Source organism: Cupressus sempervirens, chromosome 8 (genome assembly GCF_028749045.1).
Source record: "Cupressus sempervirens isolate cs-2001-9-10 chromosome 8, ASM2874904v1, whole genome shotgun sequence".
Taxonomy (NCBI): Eukaryota; Viridiplantae; Streptophyta; class Pinopsida; order Cupressales; family Cupressaceae; genus Cupressus; species Cupressus sempervirens.
In genome coordinates, this window is record NC_143125.1 from 332,860,911 (window position 1) to 332,872,331 (window position 11,421).

An 11,421-nucleotide genomic window follows, 5' to 3' on the forward strand; every position below is an offset into this window, starting at 1 on the left:
ATACAATTGTTCAATTTTGTGTTGTCTTTGATGTCACAAAAATATCATATCAGTCATCAGATAGTGTCTACCGAGCTTAGAAGGTCAGCAAGGCAAACAATAGTGTCTACCGAGCTTAGAAGGTTAGCAAGGCAAAGGATAGTGTCTACCGAGCTTAAAAGGTCAGTAAGGCAAAGGATAGTGTCTACCAAGCTCAGAAGGTCAACGAGGCAAAGGCTAGTGTCTACCGAGCTCAAAAGGTCAGCTAAACAAAGGACAATGTTTATCGAGCTTTCAAGGTAATCAAAGAAATTTAGTTCTTACCGAGCTCACTCGATAATCAAAGAAAATGTGATAGAAACAGTTCTTACCGAGTTCACTTGATCATCAAAGGTAATTTGGAAGAAACAGTTCTTACCGAGCTCACTCAATCATTAAAGGTAATTTGGAAGAAGCAGTTCTTACCGAGGGATTCAATTCTTACCAAGAAAACTCGGCAACCAAAGGATTTTAAAGATATTGCAATGTTAACTGAGTCAAGATGGTTAACTTAGAAAATTTTTAGAAGCAGTATTTACTGAGCAGGGTCAACCAGTAATGGATTTCATTGTCTTATGAGATAACATTTATTTGTTCAGAGTAATATCTATAGCCGACTAATGTATGGTTTATTGGTAAATATAACATGTAAATGGGCCGACTTGACAATCTAAATGGTATAAGTAAGAAGTCAAGTTGTGAATTCTAAAATGTATAAAGTGAAAGAATGTGGAATTAATGTGATATGAAGATTGATTTTTGTGGAAGAAGATTTGAAGGATGATCAGAGATCATTGAGGAGCAGCAGAGCCATATTTGATCAAGGAGGATCTAATGATGTTGAACAGAGACCTGTAACTAGCAAATTCAGTTGCATCTTGTTCAGGTCAATTCATTGTTGGTTTCTAACCATTGTAGTAGTGATTTCAAATCTCTTAACAGAGTTGGTTTAACAACCATTTGTAAATCCTCTAACAAGGTGACAGTTCAGTTGAATTTTTCTAAAGACCTCTAGCAAGGCCACTCCTAACAGGGTGATTAAATCCTCTAACAGGGTCACACCTAACAGTGTGTATTGTAACCTTTAATAGGGTTGGCTCCTAACAGGGCTCACTTCAGAAGAGTGAAAAATTGGTGACTAGTTACTTGGTAGTTTTTCCCATATTAGGTTTCCACGTTAAATCTGGTGTCTCTTGTGTTCACTTTATTTTCAATTACATGCATGAATGCTTGAAAAGAAAGTAATAGTTTAATTTACCAAGTTACAACATCTGTTTACCGAGTACAAGCAGTAACTAGATCTTTAAGACATCTAAGGGATCTGTTGAGATTAATTTTTGTGAGTAACTGATTCACCCCCGCTCTTAGTTACTCTATCTTTAATTCCAATAGTTACCGAGTTTACAAAGGAGATAAAGAGAAAACTGACAAAGATTGATGAAGATTTAAAGGCTAGTGCATAACAATTGCAACTTGACTCTCGTTCAAGCTCTGCACACCATATGAAAATTAGATTCTCATCAGATATGTAGGTAGAGTTGTTGAGAGAAGAAGCAAGGATCCACTCATCAATTACAGATATTCAGAATATGATCCTTCCCATCATGGATACAATGCAGAAGCATATTGCTTATTCAAAAACATTGATCCATGACAATAACTTCTCCATTGCAGATCACATGGTAGAACTCTTTGCAGAAGTGCAAGTTGCTCTACATACGTGCAAATTTTTGCAAGAGAATTGGGATAAGACTCTAGTACTTATACTTAAGCTACATTCTGGTTTTCTATCTCATATTGGTGTCTCCATGTAAATAAGTTATGAATAAATCTTTGGCATTATTTTCAAAAAGGGGGAGAGACACTTAATATGCTATATATGGGGAGAGACACTTGTTATACTATGTATAATGTATGGGGGATAATCATGCAAAGGAAGAAAGTGTATATACCAAAGAATTTGCAAATATAGTATACTATATATACATACAAAGACAAATTTTGAAAAATCTCAAAAACAATATATTCTACCGAGCTAGTATCACATTGAAATGTATATAAGTTTTGGTTGATAAGTGTTTTTGTCACTAATGCCACTGGGGGAGGTTGTTTAAATTCAATCAAGTTTGTTATTAGTGACAACAGGTATTTAGATTCTATATGGCTACCAAGCTCATTGAATAGTCTACAGTGTTTTCCATGCATTTCAGTAGCCACCGAGCATTACAGTTCTTATCAAGCATTTCAGTGGTTACCAAGTGAATTCAATTAGCATGAAGTCCAACAATTCAACTCGAGCACTCCACTGGTTACTAAGCTTTACAGTTTCTACCAAGCTAGCAATTTATGTAAAGTGAAGTTAGTGTTAACCAAGCCATATGTGATGATTAGTGTTTACTGAGTAATTCAGTTTATGACAAGCAACATAGTATTTACTAAGTCACCAATGCAGACCGAGTTCAAGGATAGATTGAAGTGATTAGTATGGACCAAGCTTCTACTTCTACCGAGTGCATGATGATGCCAAGTAATGACGGTGGACGTCGAGTATTAGAACTTCACTAAGTCACTCTTTAGAATCTGAGTATCTACATATGGGCCAACTTTGTAATATTGGTGTTAACTTGTATGATGGCCAACTTTGTAATTTTGTAAATTAGATTGATATAGATGTAATGTATTGTATCATATCCAAGTATGTCAATAATGTGAAATAGAAGCATGCGAAGGTGAATCAGTAGCAAACAAAGTATATTGTAAGGCCATATCAGAAAAGGAGTAGTAGAGTCATATCTATCACATAAAGGTGATCAGTACTTCAAAGAATCTCTATCAGCAAATCAACTATAAGTTAGAGATCAATTTTTTCATCCTAATAGGTGAACCAATCCAAATCCTTTAACAAGGTAGACTTAACAGTCTTTCTTAAATCTCTTAATAGAGTGCATACTTCATTGTGTGTTTGTAAAATGTCTAACAAGGTGGACCTAGTATTCCTAATTGCTCCTAATAGGGTAGATCATCAGAAGTGATCATTGTGAGCCTTAACCGGCCAACTTTATGTTGTAGTATTGAAGTTTTGTGGGCATCATCCCCACCCTAGTTTTACTTTCTATTTGGAAGGTTTATGGGTCACCAAATTATTGTGTTCAAGTGTTATGAATGATTTATGTTTTCAGTTTTTCATGCATGAAATTAGATCAATATATGATAATTGGATTATTACAATTAAGATCTAAATCTGATAAAGTTTTAGAGGTTACTGATTCACCCCTCCCCTCTCAGTAACCTAGCATAGTCTTGAATATTTCCAACATATACATGTATACATATATATGTAAATGTATACATATATACATATACATGTGTGTGTACACACACATACACATATAGTTTTAACTTATATTTTCAAAGAATATATTTATATATTAAATAATTTACACTAAGAATATTATATATTTGATATAAAAAATATAAAAATAATCAATTACCAAACTATGACAAGATGTTTCCAAAATAAAAATTATTATATGTTTTTATTGATAAAAATGTATGCTCATTTTATTAATAAAAAAATCAAAGTATATATCAAAGCCAATTCAAGGGGCATACCAATAAGAAATAATAGATTGAAGAAAACTTCTAATTGTAGCCCCTGATGCAAAACCTAAGACCTAAGACATAATTATGATAACATGAAAAACAACCTTATCCCATTGCAATACATACACTTAACAATTTTCCCATTTCCTTATACAATACAAATATCCAAAATTACAAACTAGTGCAGATTTTCAAAAATCCAAATAACCAAAAACTAGATACAAATATAACATGCCATTGAAAGTTTATGATTTTAACCCAAGATTACAAAATGCTAGTATCCTAAATAATTCCAACTAGAAGAAGAAGAAGTAGCAAAGAGGTGTTCGTGTATTTGTTGATTATAAAAAATACATGTAGTAGGGAACTTAGAAGAGTCAACTAAATTAATGAATCTTCTAAACTCAACCATTATATTGTTAAGACTGCCAACCTCCACAACATTATTAGCCACAACAAGAACATCTTGGAAACAATGGTTAGCCAAAAATATCAACTCAAAATGCAACCAATAAGACAACCTCACAAGTACCAGCCATAGCAATCCACATAAAATTTACAGTACAAAATATAACTCTAAAAACTTCAATGTGACAAATAATTTTTTTTTAAAATGATTCCTTCCATAAGTGTGAGCATATGTGATACCAATTTATATTATTAGAACAAATGTTTACATGCCATATTAAATAAAAACTAAGTTGTAAATCAAGTGCTCAAAATGAAGCATGCCAATCCAAAAACAATGAGACTCTTCGATTAATAAACCATATAGAGATAGGAGAATTAAAATCCATAAAGACATGATGACCATGACCAATAGGCAAGCCTACATGCTATGGTACCCATATCGCTATAAATGACTAAAATTCCCTTATCCCGCATAGCCTGTCAACCAAAAAGAAACTTAGATAAACACAAAAGTAAACTAGTTCACAACAATATGATTGTTGATTCCTCCAATACCATATGATGGAAAACCATTGGGTTGTCCATCTTATCCAAACAAGAAGCTAAGGATAAATCCCAAGCCGGTGAGGGGGGATTAATCAAGTGTGATAGGTATGACCATCAACAAAGATGATTCTCAACACACAAATGCAAATATAAAAATACAAAAACCAATCCCATTTATTATCAATATAATGATAATAATAAATATTCCAATGTTATAAATATTAAAAACATACTAATCAATCAAAATAATGGAAATCAATCATTCACATAAAAAGAATGAGAAAACAGAAATAAATAGAAATAATATTGTGATCAAATTTAGAACCATTTGTCTATTTATATCAATCACTCACCATTTTAATACAAAACATACTAGGGCAAGTTATAGAATAAATGTTTGATCTTATTTTAAACATATTTTAAAAGATAATTAAAAAAATGTTAACGAGGCATGAAGTTCCATCTTAGGTTTTCTAAGATCCAAATATCGTAAGATTTAAATATTTAATTATTTTTACTAATGTCCCTATTTTTCACCAAAAATATATTGTATTATTTCTAGGCAATATTTTATCAAGGTATCCAAATTTGAAAAGGGTTATATTTTCAATTCATATACTTCATCTTATACAAATTGGACAAAAACAATACTTCATTTTATCACAAATAGGCTTTGCACTTTGAGAATCAATCTATTATCTTCATTTAGACACATCAAACAAACACAATTCAACCTCTTACCTTAGTCACGGTAAACTCAACTCACTTCCAACTCACCCCCTACACCTTTGGAAATCCTACAAATAGGGTGTATGATAAGAGAAAATCAACCATCTTCATTGTGGAGTAACTACATTATAGCATTTTTGTTTCATAGATCAGAGAGAGCATTGTTATGTAAAAATTAGTCTAGAATCAATATCATTTTATCTTAGCTTTAATAGAGGTATTGACTCTTGATTATAATGTTCTTGATCATTAGCTTAGAATTGCATATCATATCATTTAAGTTCTATTTTCTTAAGTTCTCACTTGAGAATATATTCTTACAGAGACCATAATTAAGTCCTTAAAATTAGAAATCCATAAGACCATTATTTCTTTCATTTCAATTAGCTCAATTTCATATCTTAGATTTGATTGAAAGTGACTAAATTAATGTTTCATGAAGGTACCTCGAGAAGCATAAAAGAAAACAAGACATCTTTAAAAAATAAAAAATGTAACTTATAGATCACATAAGCTTGATAATAGAAATGTAGATCACATAAGGTATTCTTCACAATTAGTACCATCCTTATATAATATTTTATTATAATGACAAATTAACCACTAATAAATGATATTAAATGTGTAACATAAATTTTCTTCATTTTAATCATCGTTTATAAACTAAATACATTTATTGGTATTTAAATTTTCTAAATTCCACTCAGTGACTTACTGAAATCAACTCAACTTTCATAGACTGATATATACTTGACTACTACACTACAAGAAATTTACGCTCCAAACATCTCGAAGTGCGTTAAAATTCAAATTGTCTTCACTGGCCTAGAGCTGATTATTATTAATTTCATTTTAAATAACTCGAATTAACAGGTAATGAGTATTCCCTATCTCAAATGATATTCTCTGAGTTGCAATAAACAACGACCGCCTTTTAACTATTTCATATATTTCAAGAAACTGATTCATCGGTTGCATTAACCGTAAGTAAATACTGAATTTGGATTAGAATATAATTAGCTTGCCAAATTTTCACATCGCAAATCTAAACAAGAAAGCTGCTAATTTCAAGGTAAGCTTTCTTCATAATCATTAAGTTTTTTCAGTCCTTATCACTGATGTGAAACATAGTTCCTTAAAGTAAGGATTACTCGAGCTTTAATAGACTGCGTAAGAGATGGTAAACATTTGTTTTCTTCAACTATGTATAATTTAAATATAGAACTCTAGAATCACTCTTTGGATCCATGATCAAAACTTAAAAAGAAAACATATGTTTGTCATCTACATTAGTCCTATTAAAAGAATTTTTAGGATTATCATCAGCTCACTGTATTTTGTAGGACAAATTTAGCCCCGTTGTTGAGAATCACGAACGTTCAAAACATATAGTTGAAGATTTCATTTTCATCAAAACAAAAGTGGTAATTACACGAAAGAAGTTCATGTGCCAAAATTTGGCCAGGCCGAGTACATTCAAAAATTATCAGCAATCTAAAATGTTTGGACACAGTGTTTGTACATGTCTAATAAAATTCAATTCAAGAAATTGGACCAATCGCTACATCTTTGAAAGTTGTTTTCATGAATTATGCATCTTGGTGAAGATGTTGGTTTGAAAATTCACTGTGTACTTTTGGGTGGAGTAACATTAATCTCTGAAGGAAAGCAAAAACAAAGAAAAAACTTAACATTGGTCTTTTTTATGATTACTTGGTTCAGGCTTGTTCCTAATGGGTGACACCTGAGCAATATCACTAAATTGATGGACTGGCTACCAACGAGCAGGAAAGTAATTGACTGGCAGGATTCGAATTGCGCAAATCCTCTAACCATTGAATTTACAGAAGTGATTAGAAAAACATAAAATAAGGAATGGATATAACCAACAGCAGTTTTTGATATTGTTGGCATAGCAATTATATCTCTGATGAGATCCCTCTCCACCACTAATATGTACTTTTGGCGTGATGGCAACTCTACATGATATTGAAGGTTCGAGTTCCTCGAGTTTGACTGATCAGCATGACATACTGCAGATCACATGTGATATGTGGTTGTATCCAGCTCCATCATATGGAAGGTGTTGGCAGTACGTGCTTTTGATATGATAGCAAAATCTAAAGACATAAGATGATTGTGTATTTATAATTGTGACTGCTGGCTGCAGGAGAGGTGAGGTTGGTAATTTATAAGGGCTGTTCCTTTAATTGGAACAGATGTTGCAAGGCCTATCAAAGTATTTTGAAGTGCTTCGAAGGTACAGAAAGCTTCAAGAAGTAGAACTAAATTTGCCCAGTTATCTTTCCTATGTTACTAACATAACTGCCACACAATTGAAAGCTTAACAAATCAGCAAGTTTATGGCAGAAAACTGTGCAAATTTTGAAAGATAATACTCCCTGATCTATCATCAAGACTGTCAGTTAAATCTATATCAGTATGTTAGCTAAATAACTGGGAGAAATGTCAAAACACTTATCAAAGTTTCTTAATAAGACTGTCAGTTGAATCCATATCAGTATGTTAGCTAAATAACTGGAGGAAATATCGAACACTCATCAAAGTTTCATTAAGAAGGGAGGAGGAGAGGAAATGGATACTCGTGGAGTTCTGGACTGGATAGAATACAACATACAACATGACAATGGCCATCTTATGCCTTAAACACAACATGGGATGTCTTTTAGACTTTCTTTCTTAAATAGCTATAATATGTACTAGTTACACTTCTAGGCATGACGATACAAAGATATTTAAGTAATCCAGCTGATTTTAACAGAAAAATATTCACCCGGTAGAGTACCAAGCAAAAGACGAGTGTGATCAGAAATCATAAATCTTTCAAAACAAAAGCGCTTACATTAGATTGATTCTGCTGCGTCCCGGATAGTGAAAGTCGGAAGATTCGTAAGGCAGTACGGGAGTCACAAGCTTGTATTTTCAAGGCTGAACTGGCCTATCTGGCGTTGCCGTTTATTTCCAGCAGCAGCAAGAGAAAACTGAGCAGAATTCGGCCTTTCCAGAAGCGCTTTCAAGGCCTCTTGGATTGTCGAAATGGAGGGACTTGGATTGATCTCGTCTTCCTCGTCCTCGTTGTTTGTGACAAGGAAGACATTCTTGACCCTGCCGCCCATGGTAGACATCTCGGCCTTGACTGCTCGCAGGCGAAGGGCCCTTAGGGTTTTAATCACATCCGTGAACAGCTCCGGCCGGTCATCACAGCACAATGAAGCGCGTATCAGCAGCCCTTCCCCCTCTGCATCCACGCACACTTGGTCCGCCTCATCAGGCAACGGACTCCCTTGCTCTATGTCCGATGCCATCCGTTTCAGTTCTTTTACATGCTCGATTACCTCCGCCAGCAGAGTAGCTTTATCCGTCTGCAGTTGGACAGAAGATAAAACTTTACAAAGGGTAGTCTTTAGAGTAAGATGAAAATAAGTAAAAATTGAGTTGGTGAGCTTACTTTAATGGCGCTGGGAAGTAGTTTGCGAAGGGTGGCAAGGTGAGCGTTGATGCGTTGGCGCCTCCGGCTCTCCGCCTCGCTGTGGCTCTTGGAGGCAGCTAGGGCTTTGGCTTCCAGTATCTCCTGCGGCGTACTCATCTTCCCCTGAAGAAGAAGGGACGATCCATTCATGCTTTGATCGTATGACAGCTGCAGCGGTGCCCCAAACCTCGAGAAGGAAGATGAAGCAGAAGAGCAAGCTCCTGATCCCATTAGGGCCATCTGGTCACGGAAGCTGGACATATGGAAGGGCGCTGCAGATCCTTGAGCCATGCCGTTGTTGCTCTGATACGCGGTACACGCTCCAAGAGCGGACCAGGTCGAATATGTGATTTCACTTGACGGGGGCTGCATCGATCTGCTTCCGCTTCTCAAGGGTTGCATGTTGAATGCTGTGAGATCGGAAAATTATACCCTTGAGAAAACGCAGTCCGCACTGATCCCTGGATCTGCAAATGTCGGAAAAGCAGTTTTCATTTCCAAAGCTTCAAATCCTTTTCGCTCTTCGCCTCTCCGTCTCACCTGTCAAGCTCCATTACCGAAATGAGATATGAAAGATAAAAACAGTAGGACCAGTCTCCACCTACACAAAATCCTCAACGTTATTGTCAAATATTGCCTTACCGAAAACAATCTGAATCTCTTTCGGCGCTTAGGGACAAACAAATTCAAAAACACTTCTCCCGTGCTACATGAATCACACAAGTTATCAAAATATTTTAGGGAGCCGCAAACACAACAGTTTGTTGTTGCATCGATATTGTCAAGATTCTTTCCCCGAATAATGCCTCCAAAAGGACAATAACTCTGAAATTTTATCGAGGCCGTAGCCAAAAGCTCAGTAAAATTAAAATTCCTAACCACATTCTTCTCCTTTGGCTTTGCGTGGTTTACCGTATACCTTTCCCTTTCAATCTTTCTCTCTCACACTTCCACTCCGTTTTTCCTTTTCGCACGTCCTTGTCGTCGTTCACGACAAAGATTGCAGCTTAAATTTCAAGGTCGTAAATGACCGTATTTGCTCCGTAGATCGTAGAACGCGACCAAATAATCTGTGGAGCTTAATTAATATGGATCATGGACCTAAGACTCCCAATAAACTGGAAACAAATCACAAAGGTTAAATTTGCACAGAATTAATTTAAACTGTCCTAATAGTAAAATTGTGAAAAAAATATTTATCTCGAAGAAACTTAAATTAAAATTGAAATTTAACAGATCATTGGTAAGAAAAAATATTATGTTGTCTGGAAGCACTATTAATAAAAGACTAGACAATACTTTCATAGAAAAGTCCAGAATTGCATCCAGTCGGCTGATTTCAACTTTTAAGCAATTGATGCTCTTAAACTTTTAAGAGTCGACATAAAATTATAAAAAATAGTTCGAATGTGATAGAAGCCAGAGACGAGACTGGAATCGAATTTCAAATTCGATGCAATGATGAAGAGGTAAGACTGATTTCAACTCCAAAACAAATGATAATCTTTAAACTTAAAATATCAGTTTAATATTTTTTTCTCCTAACTACATAGTACAATCTAAATTTGACACAGACCAGAAATGAGCCGGGAATTATCTCGCTAAGTAATTTCAAATCCAAAAAAGATACCTAGCACTCTTCAATCGTAACCCTAAAACTCTTAAAAATCAATTTAAATTTGCACTTTCCTCTCAGATTCCAAAAAGAAAAAACAATCCAAAGTCGACACAAACCCTCCCAAAGAAATCGAACAGACAAAAAGCAAATAACCTTTGATGTTTTCTTTTTAAATCCGAACTGTATTCGCTTTTCAAGGGCTGTCTTCCATCTTAAATTATTCCACGACATGAATTGAGCAAAGTACCTACCTACCTACCTAACTCATTTTTCTCAATTCTCAAAAATTTAACAAAAGAATTTTGTTGAGCCCGAGGTCTGACAGGGTTTTCAATTTACCAGCCGTTAAAGAGCCTGACGGCCGCCGTCTCCCGGCATTCTCCACTTTAATAATGCGTACGGCGCAGAATTTTCTGCGCGTGTCTACAAACAGTTGTAACCCTAATTAATTATTCTGCATCTGTCTGCAAACTGTTGCAACCCTAATTAATTTTTAACTCCAAAACTTTTTATTAACCTGAATTGCGACGTAGCAGACCATTTCTTCAGCTGTCGCGCGCCTTTTCTTTTGGCAAACATGAACAGTGCTGATCTCTCAAATCATCCGGCCTGAGAAAAGCGAATTGCAGGTCAAAAAGGTGATCTTGGCGTGGGAGAGATTTCAAGGAAAGGGGCCTGATGCTGAAATTCGATGTGTGAACGAGAACAATCAGAGGCATGTTTTGTGAAAAAGTTGTAAGAAATGTGATGATTATGTTGTGCATAAAATTCAATCCGGCAAACGACAGAGGGAGAATCCGGTAATGAGGCGGCGGAGAGTAGGTAGGCTTTAAATTTTGTCTCTCCTGCTCTCCAACAAGTGGAGATTCATGAATTCACAATTTCATCACGTTTTGGTCTGCCACTACCATTCTACTTTACGCCATTACCATTCACATTTGCACCACCGATATTTTAGAAGTTGACAAAGAATTTGGCCCATGACTTACTTTCTATATATTTATAA

General features: G+C 35.1%; 1 protein-coding gene across 3 annotated transcripts; it reads right to left on the reverse strand.

Annotated features, from left to right (window-relative positions):
• Positions 1 to 7,855: 7,855 nt before the first annotated feature.
• On the reverse strand, positions 7,856 to 11,220 carry LOC149542704 (transcription factor bHLH30-like). 3 transcript variants are annotated; one of them, XM_089797586.1, is made up of 5 exons: positions 10,933 to 11,220; positions 10,755 to 10,838; positions 9,440 to 9,915; positions 8,777 to 9,337; positions 7,856 to 8,690 (listed from the first exon to the last, which is right to left on the reverse strand). In XM_089797586.1, exons 4-5 carry the CDS (start codon positions 9,197 to 9,199, stop codon positions 8,235 to 8,237), a joined length of 879 nt encoding a protein of 292 aa, XP_089653712.1. In that variant the 5' UTR covers positions 9,200 to 9,337; positions 9,440 to 9,915; positions 10,755 to 10,838; positions 10,933 to 11,220; the 3' UTR covers positions 7,856 to 8,234. The 3 variants fall into 3 exon arrangements, with proteins under 3 accessions (XP_089653712.1, XP_089653711.1, XP_089653710.1); XM_089797585.1 differs by having other exon boundaries at positions 8,777 to 9,915; positions 10,933 to 11,217; XM_089797584.1 differs by lacking the exons at positions 10,755 to 10,838; positions 10,933 to 11,220 and having other exon boundaries at positions 8,777 to 10,591.
• Between the last annotated feature and the right edge of the window lie 201 nt (positions 11,221 to 11,421).

Coding starts and splice junctions, on each gene's coding strand:
- LOC149542704 (XM_089797586.1), bottom strand. CDS start 9,199: ATGCAACCCTTGAGAAGCGGAAGCAGATCGATGCAGCCCCCGTCAAGT. Junction 8,691..8,776: donor TACTTCCCAGCGCCATTAAA/GTAAGCTCACCA, acceptor GTCCAACTGCAG/ACGGATAAAGCTACTCTGCT.